At 33.6% G+C, this 25,964-nt stretch overlaps 3 protein-coding genes across 3 annotated transcripts; all 3 read right to left on the bottom strand.

Moving 5' to 3' along the window:
• Positions 1–692: 692 nt before the first annotated feature.
• On the bottom strand, positions 693–4,474 carry LOC130817361 (transcription factor Pur-alpha 1). The gene is made up of 5 exons (XM_057683023.1): positions 3,988–4,474; positions 3,865–3,912; positions 1,835–1,972; positions 1,517–1,762; positions 693–1,136 (listed from the first exon to the last, which is right to left on the bottom strand). The coding sequence occupies exons 1-5, from the start codon at positions 4,240–4,242 to the stop codon at positions 984–986; spliced, it is 840 nt and encodes a 279-aa protein (XP_057539006.1). The 5' UTR covers positions 4,243–4,474; the 3' UTR covers positions 693–983.
• Positions 4,475–6,203: 1,729 nt separating this feature from the next.
• On the bottom strand, positions 6,204–19,292 carry LOC130817360 (RGS1-HXK1-interacting protein 1). The gene is made up of 8 exons (XM_057683022.1): positions 18,965–19,292; positions 18,818–18,884; positions 17,796–17,873; positions 13,255–13,307; positions 8,133–8,269; positions 7,989–8,053; positions 6,872–6,930; positions 6,204–6,498 (listed from the first exon to the last, which is right to left on the bottom strand). Exons 1-8 carry the CDS (start codon positions 19,160–19,162, stop codon positions 6,409–6,411), a joined length of 747 nt encoding a protein of 248 aa, XP_057539005.1. The 5' UTR covers positions 19,163–19,292; the 3' UTR covers positions 6,204–6,408.
• A 1,352-nt stretch (positions 19,293–20,644) lies between these two features.
• Positions 20,645–25,246, bottom strand: LOC130817359 (serine/threonine-protein phosphatase PP1 isozyme 9-like). Its single transcript, XM_057683021.1, has 4 exons — positions 24,777–25,246; positions 22,433–22,989; positions 21,796–21,981; positions 20,645–21,175 (listed from the first exon to the last, which is right to left on the bottom strand). Exons 1-4 carry the CDS (start codon positions 24,967–24,969, stop codon positions 21,152–21,154), a joined length of 960 nt encoding a protein of 319 aa, XP_057539004.1. The 5' UTR covers positions 24,970–25,246; the 3' UTR covers positions 20,645–21,151.
• Between the last annotated feature and the right edge of the window lie 718 nt (positions 25,247–25,964).

Genomic DNA, 25,964 nt, shown 5'->3' with positions numbered 1-25,964 from the left:
CTTCTTCTAATATTAATATCTTCATCATCCAATTTAAGTGAAGTAAATCACAATTTTGAAGCAAATAAAAACTTACATGAGGAATCAAAATCAATGGCGGAAATCACGTTATGGAAGATGGCAGACTTACTGGTGAGCATTTGGGGATGATGAGCTGCATTCGAGGAAGAGAAAGATGCCTGGTTAGAAAACCCTAAACTAATGGCATACTTCAGTGGATGCAAATTGGGGGAAATGACTTTTGAAAATCCCTGGTGCATTGGCAAATGATTTTCTAGGTAGTTTTATTTTATTTTGTTAAATTTGACTAAAGTAAGAAGAGATAGTTCCATTATAAGGTATTTTTTGACAAACAAATTAAATTTTTTAAATAGTTTTTGATAAAAAAAATTTAATCTAAGTACTTTTTCACAAAAATGAGATTTTTGTAGATAGTTTATAATAATTTTCCCTCCTAAAAACTAACTTATCTCTTTAGCAAGCCAATAAAATTCCAACACTTGAACGGATCAAACAAGCAACTAAGAAAGTAACATTTGCAAAGGGCACTTCGGTCCACCCATCATCATGGAAAAAACTCCTTAAACAAGCCAAAAAAGGAGTTTTTTTTCAAGAGGTACGTTTGCCAACATGTACCATAACCAACGTTCAAAACAAACCATGTCAAATACACGGTCGAATGGAGCATTGCTGGGACATAACAGATTTTGACATTAACAAAGTCACAGACATTTTTGTTATTCCATTGTGACTAAAACCAAATATTCTTCCCTTAGTGCATTAATCAAACAAATATTATTGTCAGGCTTAAATATAGCTCAGCTCAGCTCAATACAACAGGGAAAAAGAAAGACAAAAAATGTAACTGAACATCTGAATACGAATTCACGACTACTACTTCATCACTGTAAATCGAGAATGATAAGGATTCATTGACATTCTCAAATCCAAATCAAATAATTCACTTCTGAGATGTAAGCGATTTATCTTTGAGGAGGATCCACTGTCCGTACGTTTGCACTAGCCATTCCCTCGATTTTGTCTTTACTAATCTCCACAAAATGTGTCACCATTTCATGGAATTGTTTTAATCCAGATAACGGAAGAATGATGGATGAACGATCAGGACCAGTTACCTGCATTTTGGTGCCAAATATTTTAGTTCAAAGCACAGTACTTGAAAAAAAGGAAGAATGGGATAGAAAGAAACAAAGTTGCACATAGAGGTATTCTAAACATATTCAATGACTCAATGACCTGAAATTCACCCGACTTTCTAACCGAACTAGATTTGACCTGACTTCAAAATTGTTTTTCATTTATGAAAAACAATCTGGACTCAAAATCCGATTTCAAACCGACCCGAAACAAATAACCCGAGATCAACCCGATTACCCGAATGAACACCTCTAGTTGCACATAAATATGGATGAGCAACGCGGACCAATCACCTTTGAAACGCAATACTGAAAAGGGATGGACAGAGAAATAAAGTTGCACATAAATAATCTTTTACCTCGGATATCCTTAGAAAGTGTCCCCTGTTATTGCTACCGAGGTCAAAGAAAAACCTCTTCTGGTCAACTCTGATAACTTTAGAGGAGGCTCCCAAGTTGTTATTAATTTCATCCTGAGCAGGGAGATCAGCAGACCTGTCCACAGGAATTTCTGAAGGAGTAGATTGAGTGCTATGCCCAGCTATAAAGCCAGCACCAACATCGTCAGAGAGACCAACAAGGCGTTCTGAAGCTTCAGAATTTTGCTGTACTCAGAAAGTAAAATTAGCAAAAGAACATAATTACTAAAGAGCACACAGAGGTATCAAGAAACAAACCTGATTAGACATGATGAAAACTAGTGCTTCATTTATCTCAGCCAAGATGTTACGGAATGCAGCCCATCCTTCGTCTCTTGTGCTTCCAGCGGGAATGATAATAGTACTGCGGTTTCTACTCATGGAAGCTTCGGATACCTGCAAATCATAAAAGAGAGCAATTTATTTCATAGAGAGAAATTGCACACAATAAAAAAGTAATAAACCAAAAATGATGAGAAGTGTGGCCGAAGGCATTTCTTCATAGTGAACTGCTCGACACTGTGCAAAAACAAGGCTTCATTGTATTATATTGGCTGAGTTATATAAATGCTTTCAATGTACTGAACCAGAACTCCCCACATTGTAAAAAGTTTGAACAACACCCCCTTAGGCCAAAGTCCAGGTTGATGTACGGTGGTACAACAACCACATCATCAATGTTACCTCATTATTCTGTTAGTGTAACACAGGGTCATCATGACCATACTGCATTTTTGCACTATGATGCCGGAACGTACCTCGAGATTTTCAAGAGACAAGCACAACATATGCATCTAGAAGTTGGCAAACAAGGTCAAATTACTTCTATCCACATTAGTGTTTGAGATGAAAGTTAATGACTCAAGTTTTCTACGTACTTTTTTCCATTCCCTCTAAAATAGGTTATGTGCCAAATATCGTAAAAGCCAAAGATTTATAGTTATTTGAATTTAGATTATAATAGACCATAGTAAAATAACTCATAATCATGTCCAATTTTCTCTATGTGATGTTGCTATCAAAGGTCAATTGAAAAACATCATATTTCAACCCCTAACGCCACCTTAGTGTAACTCACTTAATAGCATTGGGTTAATCGATGGATTAATCAATTACGCAATTCTACCATTTCCTAATGAATAAAATCAACACAAAAGCACCAATTCCTGTCAATCGAACCAAATAAAAAGTTTACTTGTCTTCCGTTTCTTTGGTTCCCTGTTGTTATCTTTTCCTTCCCTTTTGATTCATTTTTAATACTAGACCAATTAGCTAACATACTTTTTTGCGGGAATTGGAAGTAAAGGAAGGGCAAAGAATGGGGTGGGAACAACATCCCTTGTATGTATAGGGATATGTGAGGATCCCTAGGAGGAAGACCCTTGAATGAATGTTTTGGAGTTTTTATCTCCCTCTTTTTCTATCTCCTATATGTTTTCAAATCCAAAATATTAGAAACTATTTAATTTCATTTCTTGGTTTTTCCTTCCTCTTTCGCCCTTCTCTTTGTATAAAACATTGCCCTAACTTGTGATATCAATGAGAACGTTTTGGAGATTTTGTTCATCAACTCTACTGAGAGTTAGTCATCCCAAATAAATGTTGGAAAATGTGATACATAGAAGGTGTTTGACCCTATTATCTGAACTCATGTCACTTATCTATAATTACTGGCCATCGTTAGCATTGGTCTACACTTATCATAATTTCTTAAATAAGTGTGAGAATCAAAATTTAATTTAGTTATAGAAGTGAGAGTGAGAATCAAATTTTGTCTTAATCTCAAAGTGAGTAAGATTTTATCTTATTTTCAAAAACAAGTGAGAATCAGGTGGAGCAAATCCTCATATAAAAAGGCCTTTCATAAATTATGATCACGTCAAAAAAGAAGAGTACAGTAGTGAGCAAATACTCCATAAACATCAGAATTGAACAATCATTAAGAATCTTTCTGACTTCCTTTAGTTGCAATAATTGTGAACAGCATATAATAATTAAGTTCTCAAAACATGTTGAAGATTGAAAAAACATCGCAAATTAAAACATAAGTATTATCCAGAATAAAAAAGAGCATAGCAATTCATTATAAGCCTTCAAGAAAAAATACAAACGCCGAAACTTGTCCGAACTTTTGTATCCAAATTAATAGCATGTCAACCCTTCACTTCCCTTCTTTCTATCCCTCCATTTCCTCCCATTCAATTTTAGCATAACCAATGGGAGAACCAGTCAAGAAATTGGGTACACAAGGCAGATCCATACAAAAGAAAAAAAATTAAAGAATTAACCTTCAAAAAGCGACCTCTTCGATTCTCGCCGACATCGAAGTAAAACACCTGAAACAGGATAACAAAAGTGAAACAGTGTTTAAACAGAAAGCAAACAAAAAAGTTGAATTTGAAAAGGCAAACCTTAGCATCAAGCTGCAATTCTTTGCTAAAACTATCTTGTTCTTCAGAATTAACATAATAATTGAAGAGATCTAAAAACCAAGAAACTCCATTAGAAGGAACAATAATAGTAGACCTAGTAGCAGAAGTCTTTTCAGAAATTTTAAGGTAACGACCCCTTGGATTTTCCTTAAGATCGAAATAAAATAGTTTGTGTTCGACTTGAAGCGTCTTGCACATCAACTCTACATCATTTCCTCCCGAGTTACTCTCCATATCAAATCAAATCAAACAATCAATCAATCAATCAACTGAATCAATTCACTAATCTTCGTTTTCGATTCTACTTATTCAAAAACAACATAATTAAATCTCCAGTATAAACTGAATTAAGATTGTAAGATTGAATTAGGGAAAGAGCAGAGGAAGAGAAAGAGGAAGAGAGAGAAAGTGAGAATTAGGGTTTGGCGTTTTTAATCCTACAGAGAGTGGCAGTGGCATATTATTCATATTCACATCCTAACAGCAATGCGTTTTTTACTCGTAAATCGGAGAATCACTGAATTCACCTTCATACAAGTCATTCCCCATTTTTTCCTTTTATATCTCTGCATTTTTCACATGAGTAATTTTCTTCCCCAACTTCATTTACTTTTTTCCTTAAATAATGGTCGGCAAATTGCACCTAATTATAATTATACAAGGCAGCTTGGGTGAAAACTTTTCCAAATTTGTACTCCCTCTTTTTTAGTTTAGTTGTTCTTTCCATTTATTTTTTTTTTCGCAGATTTTGATGCAAACTTAAAACTCAAATAATTTTAATTGTGAGTTTTTAAAAATTCTAAAAACTTAATATCTAGAAAATATATATATTAAGACAAATCTATCAAGATACCACATAAATATATTTTTTCATATAGATTGATAGAAAAATCATAGTCAAAAGTTTGACACTAATATTCATAAATTCTATTTAAGAAGAATATTTGAAAACAGAGAGAGTATTTTCTATGTTTTGAAATACTTGTTATATTACAAACTTACGATCACTACATTTATCGTTCAAGTTTATTTTATACATTGCAACTAATTTGTAAAAAAAATATAGTCAAGTAGTTATTTAAATCATCTAATCACATATTTTAATACTAATGTTTTGTAATTTAGTATAATAGTACATAAATGATCAAAATAACATTGAATTACGTAAAAGTCAAATATAGAAGTATAACACCTCATCTAACATTAAATTTCGAGATTTTTCCGTGAAAATTTTTTTAGGTAAGGTACAATGTAGTTTTCTTAAAATACAAAATCTGAAACATACATTAAAATACAGCAATACGAGCCTCATTCCGTAGAGGATGAAAAATTATGAATTTTGGTTTATTTATTATTTATTTATTTATTATTTGTATTTTTTTAAGAAATAAATGTGGAAATATTTTTAGGCTTCAAGTATTTAAATCCTAAATTTTTTTCTTATTTGATTGGTTTTTTAAAAATTAATTTTGTATTAATCATAGCCATTAATTTAAGATCAAGCAGTTAATATTAAAAATTCCAAAGGGTGATTATTATGATAAAGAATGATCCTTATACTAACTTCCTCTTGCTTAGAAGATGGAGCTTTGCAGAGTTAAACATTTGTTTTTCAATTTAAAGAACTAAAAAGAAGATATCGAGAATCAAACCCAAAACTTCAGTTATAAAAGGTTAATTAAAAGTTAGTTATATATATTTCAATTGAAATATGACATGATTCTCTGCTTTAAAGAACTTTAAAATAATTTAACTTCTACATTTTTAGATGCTGCTTGATGTACATGTAAGTCAATGACGATTTTTCAAGTACCAATTCATGTTGATTCCATGTAAACCATCCTTGGATTTTAATGCTTCTATTTTTAACATCACAATTTCTCTTGACCCCATTCTTCATATTTATCTACATATGTCTTCCACTTGCTTGTAACTTATTCTAGAATAGCAAAATTAAAAAAATAGAAATGCTCAAATAAGACCAAAAGCTCGAGAATTACGGGTTAATCTAGTAGTTGAATTTTTTTTTTTAGCCAGCAGTTTGATTCTCACCACTACTAGGAAGTCTTTAATCCTTTTCTCCCTTGCCCATAGTTCGTAGAGATTCCCTGATCTACTCCCAAAAAAAAATATAGACCCACGCGAAACGCTGAACATGATGCAACTAAAAAAATATGATATGCCAGGATAAGATATCACGAGAAAAGCTCAAATTTAATAAATAATTTCACAATGTGAATACACAATTCTTGCCGAGTTTATTTAAAAGTTGGCACGACAAAGATTACTCAAAAGGGCAGATAGGAGGCATTGCAGAATTTGTAACCTGTAATTCTACTTGTTGATATGCATAGATGTAAATGGTGATCAGCAACCTGAACCATCTTGATAAATTTTGCATCAGACTGGAACTCCCATTTCGATTAATTTGATCCTCCTTTTTGCCAAAATATTTTTTTGCTGCTTGATAAGAGATGCAACTGAAGCAACCTGATCAACAGTGAGAGATGAACAATATGCAAAAGTAAATATATCAATGAGGATATTTACAAACAAAAAGAGCTCAAAAGAATATACTTCGCTTCTCATGAAACATCTGTAAAATTGATCTCGTTGGAATATGAAAGATAAGGAACTACGCACATAAATTAAGATGAATGGATACACATTAAATGACACATTTTCAGGAAAGCACTTTAAAAGACTATGCATAAGAAATCCAAAGTTGAGTAGATTCTTCACAATGAGAAGAGGCTGATTCAATAGAAGTGCAAATTACAGTAAAAAATTATTTGAGAAGTATTATGAACCAACAAACACAGAGGCATTCATGTTAAACGTCAAAAACCATAAATGGACTTGCCTCTGCTCGAAGTTGCAATGCTTCCCTGCCTGGTATCTCCCGTAGAAGATCCACCAAACCTGAAAAAGATGTAACAAAATCATCACTACTGAAAGATTTGGTGCGACACCGATGCAGAAGCGTTAGATACAATAAAAGAAAGTTGAGAAAGAAGGGTAGTTTATGGTGCTGTCAATGAACTAGCAAATATGCAGATGATTGATGATTAAAGCAATAACACAGCATAAATAAACAAATAAAATACAATGATTACGTGGTTCACCATAAATTGGCTACATCCACACCTAGCTAGAGTTGTATTGATTGTGTGTTTAAGGAGAAAAGATCAAAACTTGATAGAAATTACAATGGAAAAGTATTTTTGTGGGGAAGTGAGGCTAATATATCATAGGGAGAAAAATACGGCAAGTAAGGTAGCTTTCGAAGAGACTATTATCATACCAAGAATGACCTGGGAGTGTAGGTATTTAAAGAGCAATTTAGGGTGAGGCAAGAACTCAACATATGAAGGCCTGAGGCAACAGCTTTATGCCAGAAGCTAGCTGCTGTGCCTGCTCGTTCAAGCAGTGCAGGGGCAGAAGTCTCTGAGTTCCCTTTTTCATCTCTATACGTGTCTGTTGGTCCCCAATTCTTCCAATACACTTCCTACAGTTATCCAAGGCTGTTCCATTTGACCTCAATCTTTTGGGATTAAGGCTTTGACATTATCGATGTTGTATTGTAACTAAGTCCTAATCACTTGGTAAACTAAAGTCACCCATTAATCCTAACATCTACATTATAAGAAAGACTAACAAGTCAAGCCTGTGAGTGAAGTATATCTGTATTCCAACTCTAAATGCAGAATGTCAAAAATTCAGGACATTGGAGACATGGTCCTGTTTTGCGCATATTTATACTAACTTGAAATAAAGTCATGACACACTATGTATCACCAAACCTCTGAGGGAAGGAAGTTCCGGATTGAAATATTAATATAATCAATTAATAGGAAAATCATTTAGATTTATACAGCCAAAAACAGCTCATAGGCCATACTGTTGCTTGTCACAACTGGCACAAACAGTAACAGCCCATTCAGAAAAACCACAACAGAAAACCCAATAGAAAAATGCACCTGCAGCTTGACTTTCAACATGATCCACGGACTTGGTGAGGTGCTGCATCTGTTTACTCACTTTCCTGCAAAAAGCTTTCAAAACATGAGAAACAAGCAACCATTGGCTGCATAGCAGCAGAGGTGGTACATAAACTCATATACATTAGTTCAGTCTGGCCGTTTATCATCTCCTTTTCAGCGAGAGTTGCCCTTTGAAGCAGTTTCATGCTTTCCTTCTTCATTAAATCAACAGAAGAATTCAATGACTTCAAATTGTTCTCAGCTCTAATAAACCGCGCCTGCATTTTGCTCGAGAAAATAAAAGATTAATTCAGTAAACACATTAAACTTCTCTTTCAGGAAAAAAAACCCTTCAACACAGGATTTGCATTTTAGGTAAAACGTCTATAATTAATCATGCAATACACCGTAAAAGTTATGCTGTCCATAGTTAATTCTCCAACCAGTAAGTGTGTTTTCTAAGAATACCATCATGCTCCGCTAAAATATACTGACCTCAAAATGATCAGGATGCATAGAATTTCACATCACCAGAAAAATGTAAAAATTTAAATATTAATATTTCCTATCGAGGTTCAAACATAAAGATTTGTACCCTAAATAGAAAATTTTCACACTTTTTTTAATGAATATAGGGTAGGCTGAGGGAAAGGGCAACGACAAACAAATCCAACTAAGCGAAGACCGATTCTCATTGCTCCTTCAATTTTAGTTCTAATAGAAGTACTATTTTGACGTTTTTTTATCGCAACGTTTAAAAACTGCTAATAATATTAGCAATTTTATTTAAATAATATTGACAATATAGGTTGTCAACTAGCCGAAAAACAATTGTGCTTTGCACCATGGTGGGAAAGCAATCACACTTAAATCACATTTTTAACACATTTGTGAGTCCTAAGAAGATTAGATTTGCTATCAGAATAGGCTTATGACTTCTTAACCCCTATATGAAGGAGTGCTTGCTTGTGTAATTCAATGGAAATTTTGGAATTAAATTCTCAGGTTTAGAAAATTATTTTGCTTTTTCTTGGTGATCATAATTAACGAGTGAATTGAGTTGTGTTTTCAAATCAATCCATGGGAATGAGTGAGTGAAGCTTAATTTGATTGAGAGGTGAAAGCATTTTGTGATTGAGGCAAAGGTGTTGTCATCACATTTGTAGTTTAAGCGTCTTGAACACAAGTAACAAATTCTCTTTCTATGATCAAGTATTTCTCTTATATTTTTATACCAAACATATAACTACAACCCATACCCTTACCCTTACTCTTACTCCTCTTTAACATTTCCCTTTCCATTACATTTTATGTTCCCATACCAAACACCTCCTTAGACTATACAACCAGTTGCATGAGTGAGTATTATTTCCTTGTAATTACATGTTATATACGAAGTATAGATCATAAAGATAAAATAACTTATAAGATGGATACCTAATGATGTTTTCTAACAGAACTTGTTTTTGTTAAACTGTAAAGGAGCTCCTCTTTCCAATTTCCCTTTCCTCCATTTCCCTCCCTTCCATTATTGGCATCCAAATGAAGGAAATGCAATCCCTCCATTTCCCTTCCCTTTCTTTCCCACAATATCCTCCTATCCAAACATAGTGTTAGTGTTGTTTATAAACCAGTTTGGAGTTTGGACTGTCAAGATGGAAATGGTCGAGAAATTTCATTCTCAGACTCCTGTGTGGTCCAGATATAGGCTGGACTAGACGATTTCTACTTTTTACTTCTAATTTATGTGCAAAGTCCTTTAAAATAAGACCTATTTTCTTCTAAATATTACAGAAATGCCTATGGCCTAGTAGTGGGTGGCGCGGAACACTTTATAGGAACAATTTGAAGTTGAACTAGCCCAAGCCTATAAAAAATAAACCAATTAAAACTCTAAAACACAAGCACATCACTTGATTGCACTATTTGTATGTCTAAGATATACCAATGCTGAAAACATTTTAATTCATCATTCATGCACCTCATGATTCTATCTATGCACATGCTAAGTCTATAGGTAATTTGCAAGAAAAAATAGTTATGATACGCAAGACCAAATTAGGATAAAGCTGCATTTGATAGAGGTAAATTCTCTCCCACTTGAGGTAACTTTACAATTTCTGAACCATCTAGGTTTAGAAAACATTGGTATTATTAATCTATGAAAAACGACGATGTATTAGAGTTCGAACAATGTGTTTCAAACTCCAATATTGCCAAGATCGAGTGTATGAAGTTTTAGTGACAAACAAATTACACTATCAATGATATCGATGTTTATAGGAGAAAATAAAGCAATAAAACGACACAAAGATTTAACGAGGTTCACCCAACTAAGGCTACGTCCTCCGGTGTGTAGTATCTCTTATATTATCAAAAGGAGTTCAAAGAACTCTCAAATATGGAGAATTACAATAGAGAAGAGATATAGGCTAGTGTTTGGCTTGGGGTGTATTTGTGGATATATTCACCACTTACAAAGTGAATGAGAGCTCTCTATTTATAGGAGAGATCATACTAAGTAACATTAAGTACATTAAAGCTATGATTAAATGATAATGAAACATCCCTAAGTATATGAAGAGTCAAAAACAGCATCCTAGGAGCCCTTTGCACTTCTCCATTAAATCCCATAACTCTTCACACTTCATTACCTTATTAATCCATACTTAATCACCATCATAAACCACAATAATCAACTTAATACACCAACTTAACACATTCATGGGATTCCATCCCAAAGGTCACACATGAATGCACCTCATCAAATGTGCACTCAAGTCACACCAATCACAACAATCTACCTATTAAAGTTTCACTCGTAATAAACCCAAGTATGAATTATTTCAAAATAATGTAAGGTATGGGGAGATCCTTCTTTTATGAGAATTGGCTAAGTAGGGAACTACATGGAATCTAAGGTGATGTGGACATACATTAGAATTGTCCATTAAAAATTATTGTTGATCTCTCTCCATCAATGAACTACAAATTTTATTGTTGATCTCTCTCCGTAACTTCCGTTCACAAATTTACTAACTCACTACTAAGCTTTGCTCTATCATCCACACAAAAAATTAGACTAATAGAAACATAAACATAGGCCACAACCGCAGAAGAAGATTTGTATTCTAATCATTCATAGCTCTAGAAAAATAAAATTAATGGCACCAATCAAACAATTGCTTAAATTAAGCATGGAAAGAGAAACAAAACGCAATTATATAAGTTCAATATTCAACTCAACTCATACTGAAATTCCGGTATTCCGCACGAACTTTGACTTCCTAACATAAAGCAAAATCTCATACGATCACGGTCACAATCTCAAAACCACTTCCACGAACATGCAGATGAATTCGTGCTTAGCGTGACCTATAATATTATGGAGTCACAATGCAACCGATGTTTTGAACTATGCATGATGCAAAAATGAGGTCGCGTTTGCAGATCATGGAAACGGAAAAAATATGATTGTCCAAAACGGATCGCGATTATTTTACAATATTTTATTTGTTCATTAACTTATTATTAATCAAATTAATGGAATTCATGATAAAGTAAATTTTCAACATGCTTTACTTTTACGAATCCATGCCTAATATTTTATTAATAATATTATTCATTAGCTAATTTAATAAAATTATACATTATTGTACAATAATAATAGCATAATAAAAAGTGATTATATACTTGACTAAAATATTATAGAATAGTAAAGTAGATAATTAAATCAGATTTGCACAATTCTTAAATACTAAACAAAAGTATATTAAAGAAAAGAGAGTATGCTAATGAGTTGTAACCCAATAGTAACTAAGTATAGTAAAGAAATTGAAAAAGAAGTGAAAAGTAAGGAAAAAGTATGCTAAAGTTACATGCTTACATGCATATCTATCTTAGATATTATGCCCTTAATTTAAAATTCAAGATGACCATATCTTCAACTATTTTGTCTTCAAAATGTACTAGCAATGAGTAGGTCATCCTAAGCCCACTAATTTCTCTTCTCTTCTCCCTTAAACGTTGGACTCCTTTTTATCTTTTATAGGCAAAGCAATAAACCACCCACTCAATTCAATAATGTAAAAACAAGGTCACATCCGTATTGTATCATTTGAGTAGTAATGGTTTTCACATACATCAATCCGATACTAGTTGCAACGTAAAGGTCTATAAAATCTCATTTTGGCTGATTTAAGGGATATCGCATTGTTAGTCAAGCCGATATTTAGTAGCACCCCATCACCACATTGTTGTGACCATTTTACTCATATTCAACATTCAAACCATAGTTTTTGCTATTTTCACTATGGTGAAGCTTCATCTCTTTGCAAAAAAATCATCACCCGCTTAAACTTATTTGCATTCTAGTTTACCATATGACCCCTTAAAGCTTAACTAACTAAATTATGTTCGGCTTCCTTTATTGCATTATTGTTACACAAATAAGTCAGATGAAAATGTCTGAACGGATAACCATTAAAAAAATTTCCTGATGAAATATTAATCTATTCACAAAAGTGTGGGTAACACAAGTCATTTACCGGAAAAATTTGAAAATTAACTACCTTTTACAGGGTACCTTAAATAATGAATGAGAGATCAAACACATTTTAAAGTAGACTCAAAAAGTTGTTATTACTACACTCCCCAAACAAGGCACTGAATTAAAAGGTTCAACAAATAGAATTACACCTCGAGAGCAATATAATTAGCATGGACCTTGGACAATCTGTTGCGTAACGTGTATACTTTCACAGCTCATGCATTTAAGTCAGCTCCAAGGGTGAGAACACCACATGACGCGACAAAAAAACTCCAACTAATATTGCCTCCAATAATTCTCAAATTTCAAACTTCTTATAGTACAAGAACAGAGACAGGCAAGGCCCTTAAGGAGTTACTATGATTAATGGGAAAGATTTGTAGCAGTCATAGGTAGTGGCAATGTAATCATTGAGTTCAAGGTTACATTGCCACTACTTATGACAGATACAAATCTTTTTGATTAATCATAGTAACTCCTTAAATGCCATGTCTGGCTGTTTCTATTCTTCGTGTACTATAAAGTATGAATAATCACGATTTAAATATTATGTTAATTGTATCACTCATGTTCATTTTTATCAATATTAAAGTCACTGCAATAAAATATTAAGGGCATTCCTTGGACTGCCAATCATTTTAATCAAAGTGATCAATTAAACAATGTGAAATAGACCAAAGTCCAAACATTAAATTTAGTTACTAAAATAATTACCTCTTCACTTTGAAATCGTCCCAATGTCTGGCGAAGCAAGAATCTTCTAGGACCTGTGCAAAGGAAGGTGGAAACTGTAGCACTAAATAATCATGGGGAAACGAACAATCATGTCTTATTAAACCATAAAACCAAAATCATCATATTAGCAATTTGATAAGATAACAGAAAGCACCGAAACAATCCCAAAACAATTAGTACATAGTTTCAACGTGGCATTGCAAGCTTGAGGAACTACTAAACTAGGAACCACCTCACAAATAAAGATGGCCATCAAGGTCCCGATGAAAGTTGTGATGTACAAAAATGGCCATAAAGATGTACAAAAATTGCAAAGAGCATAAGAAAACAATGGTGAGAGAACCTACTTTCGCCAAACGTGAGCGATTAATGACATCCATAGAAAGATGTACAAAAATTTGCAATAGAACATAAAAAAACAATAGTAGGAACCTACTTTCGCCAAATGCTAGCAATAAATTACCTCAATACAGCTTGCACCTTACTTTCTAGAAGTGAAATTTCAAGGGGAAAAAAAAATTAAAAAGCCACCAATACAAAAGCTCTCACAAACTTAACAAGCCACAGATATCACCAGTTCACCACCACACCAGCCACAAGACCACGACATAACTTTCATCACTTTATTCTAGGTAACATGTCATGCGATACAAATGTGAATCAAAATTTTGAAAATTAGACACTGGGATAGCATTCTTTATAATGAAAGAGTTCATCGGGAAGTTTAAGTTCATATACCATAACCCAATTCTAGAAAAAGAATAAAATGCTCAAACCAATAAATTGAACATTCGCATAACTGTTGCGTAAACATCACACCTCAGTCAAAATGAACCGTTGAATCGTTGTTGTACCACCATCGAGTTGTTGCCAAATTTGGCCCAGCTACACACAAGTCGAACACTCACGCTACACCCACTCCTCGACATACACTATCCACCAAACATCTTGAGTTGAATTATTGATTCCAAACAACCTAAAACTTCTACCTTAGCCATCATATACCACGTAAATATGCATGAACTTAAATTTAGTGCATCTCACCCCTCTTCAAAAAGGGATTCCCCTCCTTTTCTCTCCATTAGGATACGAAGAGAGTTCATCAACATTGAAGGTTGCCAACACATCGTACAGCCCCTTCATCTTCACTATGTACGAATGTGTACCACACTGGCCAACTACTTGGAATGGACCCCCTTATGAGTTAGACATCATTTTGTGTTTCCCCTTTGAACTAGCATGTTGGCTTTGCTTTGGATTGCTCCACACCCAAGCTACTCACTCATAAGTGATTTGCATCGTAAATATTCTTGCCTAAGAGTAGAGACGTCTCCTTCAAAGGAGCTAAAGCCATTAACTCTTGAACACCTTGATTATGTATAATATAAACAATAGTATATCCGCCATGCACAATTTTCTATTTGAATGCCATGGACACCCTAGGCATGTATCCAAACAAACAACATCACAAAGCTCAACTGCTGCTTGTTGATCATCCAACCACTTGGGTTTGTCGGACATGGAGTCGGGTAGTATTGAAAGCAAGTCTTACCGTTAACTCTTAGCTAATACACTTTATTTTGTAGACTGCATCTTTGATCCTACACTTATTGATCATTGGACTTCTCAACCCTAGTTGCATGATGATTCTAGCACAGCATGGTGTAAAATTATCTTTTTCATCCTTTAACTCTTTAGAATAACCATCTTCATCTAAGATGTGAGGTGATTCCTCCTTTTCTTGTTGTGCATCGTTCAATACTGGCATGTTTGGACTTTGTGTTAAAATAATATCCTAACATTATCTAACTCTAAACGCCATGCATTCATTTATGTAGAGCCCTTCAACACGACACTTGAAGCGCAACTTGTCTTTCACATCCTTCTCAGAGGCGCCACAACAACATTGTCGATAACAATGACAAAGACTAAATCCCAAAAGTTTGAGGTTGCCTAGATGAACCTAATCAATAGATCGTTTTCAGTGGTCGTCCACATAGAACATCCTTGCTCTTCACACAAAACAAGTACTAAGACTCCGCCTCTTGTATTGCCTTTCAAATTTCAAGGCCATATTTACAGTTGTTTTATAATTCATATGAGGGTTCACATCGACATGATCTTTTAAGACCTCATAGAAACCATTAATCAACCGCCTTACACAATATCATCACTCTCCTCAACTTCATAGCAGATACAACCACTCAAACTCGCTAACACACTCCATCAACAATTTTGTTCCTTGCTTCAACTAGCTCCAAAGCATATATTGTGTTCTTTTATGATATATATGATTGTATGAACATATCTATACTCTAGCACTACTTCTATATTAGTGTGTACCTTAACCCTTAGGATTTCCCTCATGGAAATTTTGCCTTTGCTTACCCTCGAGCTAAATAGTTGTAGTCTTAAACAACTAGAGTTTTGCCAACTTCAACTACTAATCGAGTGAAAAATTATGGTACTAGAAGTATACATCCATCTTTATCACTCCAACAATACCTCATGATCACTAGCATATCCTCAAATTCAACTAACTTAATTCAAAAGTTTCTTTCAAATGGTTGTTTCACGTCTCGCACATGTGCATTCACCATGGATTGTTCTTCCTATTGATTATTATTATTATTGCCCCTTAGTTCATGCCTTATATGCATACGTGTTGCACTCAGCTAACTCATAATCTCCTAAATGTCCAACATTGAGTGTGAGACACGAAACAATTAAAATGAAAAATTCATAACAAGAACCAACTTAAGCTGGATTATTCATCCCAACCTTTCTTAAACTCCTACCTTAGCCACCATCAACCACATAGATCAAACGGCTTGAACTTGGATATAGTACAAGTCACCGCTCTACTTGTTATGAAGAAATCGAGATGATACATGAAGATTTATTACTCCTTACTTGATAAAATAGGCACGGTCAAGCCTACAAAGCTACATTGAACTAGGTCAAAGCATTTTCAAATTGATATTATACTAAAATATCAAAAATAAATAGCGAACTTGTCTTCTTATTCTGCAAATTCTCCATTCACATGAAGCAACCTACTTTTAATGCAATGCAATATTATGTGACCAAATACCTAAAAAATCAAGCTTTGAGAAGAGCTTTCGTACTAAATATGGCTAATCATGTCAACCATCATTGTGAATTTCAATTTTCAAAATTGAACACATTAAAAATAAGTATAATAGATAATTTCTAGCACAACATACGTTGTAGGACGTAATTGTCATTGTTTGCTAGCCAACTTTCTTTAAGGTTACTCTACTATTCTCAACATCCCCCCACTTTTACACGTGACAACACTAGAAAAATATCGCAAATATAAGTGCACGTGAACATTGTCCAAATTACTTGCTCCATGCACTACCCAAATAAGTCATAACAAACATTTGTGGACAACTAAATATACAAGATACATAATTAGATGATATTTATATATATAATATTACAATTTTTAACACAAGCAACACGATCAACTTCCAAAATTGTGCAATGCATAAGATTAGTTTTAAAAAGTGCGTCTTTGAAAGAGGCTTTAGAAAAATCCCTTCTTTTAGCCTAGTTCGCCTAGATATGTAAGGCATGAGCTATTGTGCACCTTTTATTGCTTATTGCACTTTAGGTTTTCTTTGGGGAAAAAACTTTTTAGAATAATGTGTTAGTTGAATTAGACAAGAAAAGAGTTATTTTTTATTCGAAAGAGAATGAAAAGGAAAAGGGAAATTCTCTTGTTTTTGAAGATTTACTTGGAGTCCTAAAAGTACGAACACTTAAATCTCAATGCCTTCACCAAGACTACATATTTTCCTTCTTTTTTTCTGTCTCTTCTTCAATCTATTTATTTACGTGATATCTTTTTTTTTTCCTATATCTAAATTCTTTATCTTTTTTCCTTTTCTTTTTTCTTCTGGCTATCCCTACTTTTGAATTTCCTTTTCTTCGAATTTATGTCTATTTTCCTCTTTTAATTTTCCTCTATGTTTCTTCTTTCAAGTTTCATCTTCTTTGAATTTTTGTTTTCTTTTTTTACGCTCTTTTTTAATAACAATGCAATAGTAACTAAAATCTAGATAAAGAGCGATTAAACATAATGCCTTAGAATGTGAATTTAGGTACCCTCTTGGTTTAAATTGCATCATATAAGTGGCTTAATACAATGATAACAAATGCTTTAGATATTTTATGAAACAATAATATAAAAATAATATTGACTTAAGTATCAAATATGCTTTCAAATTGTTTTATAAGCTTTTAACTTTTGAGTGAAAATGCGCGCCTAACCTACCAGAAGCTTGCACTTGTGCCTTGCACGTTTTGTCTATGCTCCAGCACCCTTGTCCACCTCAGTGTGCCTCACACCTTTTACAACTAAGTGCATACGAAGAGGAAAGTAAAAGCAACAAAAATGTCCAAGCCTTTCAAAGAAGAAACATTTTGAAAATTTCATCCAATCATAAAGAAAATTTTTGAAAATTTAAAAAGGATTAAGTGGGTGGACGTACCTCTCACAAGAAGAAAAATTGCCGCCAAAGAGATGCCAGCTGTCATACTTGGGTGTTGTAATGCGGTGGCCAATCCATCTATTCAAAAAATTTGACATTCAAAATAATCAATACTAAGCAAGACAAGAGCATCAAGCAATTAGCATATATATATAAAGTAAGGGAGATTGTGAGCAACAATGCCAAGAGTCATGTTTTTTAAAAGATTGTCAATCTTGAAGCACAAATGAGATTATAGGCATTTGATGATTAATAAAGTGAATCATATATATATATATATATATATATATATATATATATATATATATATATATGTATATATATATATATATGTATATATATATATATATGTATATATATATATATATGTATATATATATATATGTATATATATATATGTATATATATATATATGTATATATATATATATATATGTATATATATATATATATGTATATATATATATATATAGACTTCCGCCTTACAAGTTTGTAGTTACAAGTGTCACATATCCCTCCCAAAGGTGAAAATTCCTTTTCTTTCTATTTTTTCATTTTCCTTCCTATTTTAAGACCTTCAATCATCTCTCCTAAGCTCTCATTCTATTATCCCTTCTAATGACATTTTTTCTATCTAAGAAACCAATAAATGTTAGATTACAAAACCTAATTTCCATTGGAGAACACTTTCATTAACAAAATAACAATAAAACTCAACCAAAATTGTTCTTATTGGAAACAAACACAACCAAAGTAGGAATTAGGGAAATATACATTTTGCAAATCTCTATCTGATGATATCATCCATCTACTAACAAGGCAAACTACGTTAAACAGAACAGGATTGAAAATGATCATATAAAGTACTTAAATTGAAACTAGGTAGCTGAATATTTAAGAATTCATCCAATGCGATTTGATGATTAGGGAAACGTTTCAGGCATATGATCAATTACTAATATAATGTAATCTAAAAGCTCATATACGAATGTTCAATGAAGTAAAATCACCAAAATAACCTACCTTTGCAGTTCTTGAACAAAGCATCTTCATAGTAAGAAAACCTAACCCTTGAAACTGCCAAAAAATCCTGCAAAGACAATCATTTGGGAGTGAAAAAACTGTCAATGTCAGAAATGCATACAAAAACTAGGTCAACAAGAAGCTGACCTGCAAAGAACGAAGATGTGCAGAAGAGTCATTATGAAGTGAGCGCGCGGAGCGAATTGCAGCATCAGTCGATTCCATTAACGAACGAGGCAGATCTTCGGATATGTACGACTGCCATGATTGAGACGGACTTCGACTTTGTTGTTCTCCTTCGGCTATGGCGTTTACTGAAAGTCCGTCGCTTTCTGTTTTCTCCATTAACAGGCCACAGCAATTCTTCAAAATTCGTCGATTGACGATGAGTATGACCAAGGCCAACGAACACCTTTTCACGAAGCTTGGGGGACAAACTCTCTAGGCTCTAGTTTTACTTGCTATACTTCTATTCATTTATTTAAATTTCCTCAAAATAATTATATTTGTTACTAATTATTTTTTGGAAGAGTAATTGATCTCTATGTGATACATAATGCTAAAGGGATAAAAAAAATATAAATTAATAAACTCAAATTGAATAAAAAAATTAATTTCGATTGAGGTTAAAAATAAAAATAAAAAATCAAAATGAATTTGTGTTATAAAAGTTTGAGTACTTTACTCAAAATAAAAAGAAGATTGTGAAGTGTCAATTAGTTCCCATGCATCCGACTTGATGATCTAAACTTACATCGAATTTTTCTGTTTTCTATTTGGTAAATGTGATTTACGTATCTTTTAGCCTACCAATGTGATTTGTTGGTTTATATTTCTACTATATTTTTTAAAATTTAATGTGCGGTTAGGATTGAATTTTCCCCTAAAATTCTTCATTTGATTTGGTTTGGATTTTGGTTCATTATAATTTGGATTGGAATGAAAAAATTATATTAAATTAATTCGTAAAATATGGATTTTAGAAAAAAAAAAACGCATATCAAACTCATATCAAGCTCAAATGTCCATTATTTGAAGGATTAATTTATCGTTGAAGCTATTTCAAATGTGAGTTTTGGAAATTTGGGCTACTAGATTATAACTCCATAACATTTCAAAAAATGTTGTGATAATAATCATGTGCATGACATTAATAAGACATATTGATTTACTGCATAACATGTAAAAGAGTCATAATGTTGGTCAACGTTGAGTCGAAGGCCTTGATCATACGTTAGTTCATGATCATCATCATCATTATCAAGTCCACTATATGGCATTCATAGAAGTCATGATCATGGTTAGGAGAGAGTAAGACGACGACAATCCATACCCTTATCATAGGACGCTGAAATCAGAGAAATCCAATTACGTTGGTAGACCTTGACAGTTAACGAGGAACAATACCAAGCAAGGCAGAGTGTCGGCCTCATATTGATTAGTGATTGTAGGGCCGCGACTCATATGTAAGCTCGTTGTGTTGTTCTCACTTCTTTGTCTCATTTGTCATTGGCAACTTCAACGTCGCTGACGATTGCAGTAATCTTTTGCTTCTTCTTCTTCTTCTTTATTTCTACACTTCATAGCCACAACTCACAATGACTCTCCTCATCTACAGTCTACCCCGAGCCACCACCAAATACCGATTCTAAATCAAAGTGAAAATACCAAAATGTCCTTAGTTTCATCATACATAAAATAAATGTTTACATTTTTCACTTATATAATACTCCCTCTGTTTCTTACAGTTCGCCCTATATAACCAAAAAAGCTCCACAAAATGGTAGTATCAATGAAGCATGCGAATGATGAAATTGCAACAATTGATAAAATAAAATAGGTAAATGTGATAAAAAAAGAAATAGAGTAATTTTGAATTTGATATGTTTGAACAAACGTATATTACAAAAGTTAATGATCCGACTAAACACTACATTAAGATCTTAAATGCCTCTGCCAAGAGCAAAGCATGCGACATACTCTCCGATACACAAAGGTAGTAAAACGAACAGCATAATACGGGAAGCTAACCTAAAATTCTTCGTATTCTGCCTACAAAATGACGACCACGAAATACAAGTAAAAGAAAATAGGGGGACGGAAGAGCCTATAGCTTTTAAGGAAAAAGAATAGAAATGTGAATTCCAGAGAAAAAGAATATGGTGTTCGATTTACATGTTGTCGGATGAACTTATCATTCCAGTAATCGCAACCCTCAACTCGGTTGAATTTGATGGTCTTCATTACCTTTAAACGTATCTACAAGAAATGTGAATTCCGAAGGATACTCCAAATTTCAACTGCGTGGTCTTCGTATACATATACAAGTTTTCATCAGGCGCCTCCAAGTTTAGGAACCTGTTCAAACACCATTACTGTGTCAATCCTCTCGGACTAGTAAGTTGCAAAAAAGAAAACTGTAAGAGACAATCGTAGAAAAACCCTGAAATTACTCGGTCTTTAGGTCGACATAGAATACACAAAATGTGGAACTTAGGGAAATATCGAAAAAATATGGAAATATTAATACATCTTTAAAATTACTAGCTCCTAAATAAATAAAGTTGCCAAAACATTTTCACAAAGGTAACTAAAATTTTCCAGCATCACACATTTTTCACTTGGCAGTTAGTTCAATATGAACTTCTCTTAGGGAGTGAATTTGCATAGGAAATTCCAATTTCCACAGGCTTGTAACAATTTCTATGCCTGAACTAGAGGTGGTATTCATTGGGGTTATCAAGTCGATTTCAGGTCAAAAGTTTCAAATTGGTTCAAAATCGGGTCAATTTCCACATTGGTTTTTTTACATAATTTTAAATTCATTTTGGAGTCGGGTCAAGTCAGGTTTGGTTACAAGTCGGGTAAATATCGGGTCTTCGGATGTGTTTTGAACACCTTTAGTCTGAACAAATGAACCACCAGGAGGTAATCATCATATATGACTAAAAATTACGAAATGAGAGCCGAAAAACTACCTTCTTAAGTTGCACATTAGAACTACTTCCTTGGTCGCGTGGCTTCAATATCTCAAAAGAGCATACTAGGGCTTCATCAACACTCAAAAGGGCTCCGGCATTGTCAAACTCTCCGCCATAGTTTGGCGCTGAAAATATTGTAACTAATCTTCGCTTAGCAAAGAATTCATATCCATCTTCTACAACCTGCAATTTAACAATAGAAGAAACTTAAACGGTCAAGTATAGCTACATAATGCTAGACACCTAGTGCTGACCTGCAATTTAACAATAGAAGAAACTTAAACGGTCAAGTATAGCTACATAATGCTAGACACCTAGTGCTGTATCGGGGGTGTTTGGCAATTGGTAGTTGGTTGTTGGCTTTTTTAGTTGGATGTTTGACCAGGTAGAAATGTTGGCTATTTTTGTTGGCTTTTAAGCTAACTGATAAAGCCAGCTGTTTATAGAGATGTTTGTTAAATTTAGGTATTGGTTGTTGGCCGTTAGCTGTTTATTAGAGAAAAAGTGGGTGTCAATTAGCCAATCGAAAAAGCTAACTAGAGCAACTTTTTTATTTTGGGTTAAAAGCTCGTAACATAGTGTAATGAACTATTGATATTCATAACGAATCGTTATAAAAAAGAGAAACTTCTACCTGATGACCACGACAAATCAGATCGAGATCATTCTTGTCTAGAAACTCAGCAACAACATCAGATCCAAATGTACATGAAACACCTCGGTCGCTATCTGCCCAGCCTTCGTTTCTGGCTGGATCAGCCCAGAGAAGGTCACAGAGAAGACCGTTATCTGGTATCTCGGTTGGTCTCTGAATCTCGTCTATTTGTTTCAAATCATGGAGATCCGGAGACAGGCCTCCATGCATACAAAGAATCTTTTCATCGATAAGTGCAGCAACCGGCAAGCAGTTGAAGCAATCAGTAAAAATCTTCCATAAACGAACATTAAATCTTCTTTTACACTCGTCATAAAACCCATAAACACGATTAATTTTTGCATCTTCATGGTTGCCTCTTAAAAGGAAAACTCTATCAGGGTATCGTATTTTGTATGCTAGAAGCAAACAAATTGTCTCCAAACTTTGCTTGCCACGGTCTACATAATCTCCAAGGAAGAGATAATTTGCCGCCGGGGGATAGCCTCCATATTCAAAAAGCCTCAAAAGGTCTTGGTATTGCCCATGTATATCACCTGTGAAATAGTGTTCACGTCGTTAGAGATGCTATGAAGTATACTCTATATCGGCATATATGAGAAACGAAATAAAACACCAATCATAGAATCTATCACAATTTATGTTGATTGTACTCTTTGCTTTATCTCAAGTACCAGTGCAGTCTGCCAGATCCTTGACGCTCAAACAAATGTAGGACACCCGAACATTTTACCATCATCATCATCGTCATACCTAGTGTATCTCGCTCATAGGAGCTATAACCAGGGTTTGGGGAACACCCGAACACTTTATGTTAGAAGTAATTGAAATCTTTACTTTATCTCAAGTAGCATAGCCCAAATACTAGTTTCAATCCTTGACATTCACACATAGGTAGGACACTCGGACACTTATGTTAATTTTACTCTTTACTTAATATCAATAACCATGTCCAAACACCAGTTCAAATCCTTGACATTCAAACATCGGTAGAACACCCGTACACTTCAATTTGGTTCAAAGTTTGAGAGTTCTTCATCAAATAGTCAAGTCATAGCCTTAAATATGTTCGGACGTCGATATCTGAGTTCGAGTAACATAAATCACTATTATGACAATAAAACAGTAACAGAACTTGCTAACAAATTGTTACTTTAAAACCCAACTCATCTTCATCATCAAGAATTAACTCGCATTGAGTAAAAGGCCAACTCAGGACTGAAGGTGAGGGAGGGGACGAGGACCAAAACTTTCTGTATCAGCATTACAAATTTTAGGTAAGGAGGTCAAAAATCTCCAAACGTATAGGGTATTTGAGTAGTTACCTTATGTTGACGGCAAGTCATTGTGTGACTCAAACGTAGAAATAAAATTTATAGACCAAATACCTCATATATATTACATACTACATATTCACTGATTTCATAGGGTATGCCACCCTCTGCTATTGTTGTACAGCTCTCGAATAATTGCAACCTCGAAACTATTAAAGTGCTACGCCTGCCTCACACACCCGTAGTTTTGTAGTATTAGGAAAGTAAACTAGCTATAATCCTGCTAGTGTAACATAATTCGCAAGTTAACTCGCTTATTGAATTCGCGATTCACTCAAAATGACCCTAAAATAGCCAAAACCAACCATAATTCGCTTGTTTGATTTGCAATTCGCACGGAGATTAGTGAATCATAGTGTCTAGTCTAATTAAAAACGATTCTACATGGCAATTGATGGCACCATTCTAGAAGTAGTTTAGAGAGCAAATACAAAACATCCAATAAACAGCCTCCAAGATCACACCAATAATCATATCACTTGATCAAGTCCAAAACCAAACAACACACAAGCAAGTACTTTGATCATTCCAAAAAAAGAATGCAACTCAATTTCCTTTTTTCTCGATTACATGGTAGGCTGAAGGACGAAAAGGGAAAGACTAGGTGGGATTCAATTTCAGGAGCTTGTCTAGGAGAGGCAGTACTTACAATTGATAGTTAATCAAAATATATCAAAATCCATGCCACAATTACTTTTATATCAATACTTTCACAATTTCCAGAATAAAACACAAGTTTCATCATATAGCAAGAACAGCAAAAAAACAAAAAACAAAAAAAAAAAAATTCCAAATGAAGAGAAAATGAGAAACAATCCTATCATAAAAAGACTAAATTTGATTCTTGCATCAGCACAAATATACCAAAATCAGAAACACAATGATTTCCCAAAAATTCCCAACAAAATTACACAAACCCATATAAGAAATTCATCGAATTAGATTATCCCCAATACATTATGAAAATAAAGATTAAATTAGAAAATTACCACAAATTCTAATGGGGGCATGAAGTTGAAGGAGATTAGGTTGAGAAAGGAAGATATTTCTGGCGTTAACACAAAGTTGTCTGATTTCCCCTTCAGATAACTGAACCTGTTTACCTCCTGTACCTTCCAATAATCTCCTAATTATATCATCCAGCACATTTTCATCCATTGATCCTTCCATAGTCATCATCATCTCTTAAAGATTTCCTCCTAATTCTAAGAAAATAAACAAAACCCAATTGAATTCAAGAAAAACCCAGATAGAAAAAGGATGAAAATAAAGAGTTGTAGAAGTAAAACAAGGGAGAAAATGGAGGAGAGAGAAAGAAAAGTAAATATCAATGGACAATGGATGAATTTAGAGAGAAAAAACATGTAGTAGATGATTCAATATTCATTGAATAGACAAAGAAAAGAATGAATAGACAGAGTGAGGACAATACATCATCCAAAATCGCGTTTTTGACGTTATCTGTCAATTGTAATTGTTATTGACTTTATTGTTATTGTCATTGTCAACATATACGTGCTATCCTCGTCTGTTATTTCCCGGTATTTCTCTCTGTATTGGCTCATGCTCTACTCTTTATTACTTCCTCCCATTTGAAATACTTAATACATAATATTAATTAATATTATATTTCGTTCAAGCTTATATTTTATATCGCGACTAACGTGTAAGAAAAAATATATTTAAGTAGGATATTGTTTGAATTGTCTAATCGTTTATTTTAATTATATTAACTTTTTGTAATTTTTAGATGTGTATAATTCAATATATAAATGATCAAAATAACACATTTAATACGTAAAAAGTCAAATGTAACAAATATAATGAAACGGAGGAAGTATCTCTAAACAAAGAAAGGTAATTATAGTCTAGAACTAGAAGTGTTCGAAATAGATCTAATAATTTAATATTCATTCGATTTTGAAATTGTACCCAACTTAACCTGACTTAAAAAAAAAATTTTGTTTGAATGAGACCGCTCTAAACTCAATCTACTAACTTCTAAAGTTAAGCGAAAATGAGTCAACCTAGCTTATAGAGGTATCTAACCCACATTAGGTTGATTCTAACCAAATTGATCCATTTTTACCATTAATAGATGAAATTCCACTAAAAAGTTGATTTATTTGTTATGTCCTATTTGCAACTTTTAGTTTAAAATAACACGTTTTTATTTA

The sequence above is a fragment of the Amaranthus tricolor genome, chromosome 7 (genome assembly GCF_026212465.1).
Source record: "Amaranthus tricolor cultivar Red isolate AtriRed21 chromosome 7, ASM2621246v1, whole genome shotgun sequence".
In the NCBI taxonomy this organism is placed as follows: Eukaryota; Viridiplantae; Streptophyta; class Magnoliopsida; order Caryophyllales; family Amaranthaceae; genus Amaranthus; species Amaranthus tricolor.
Note: the sequence above shows the minus strand (reverse complement) of the source record. Positions and strands in the feature narration are given on the sequence as shown.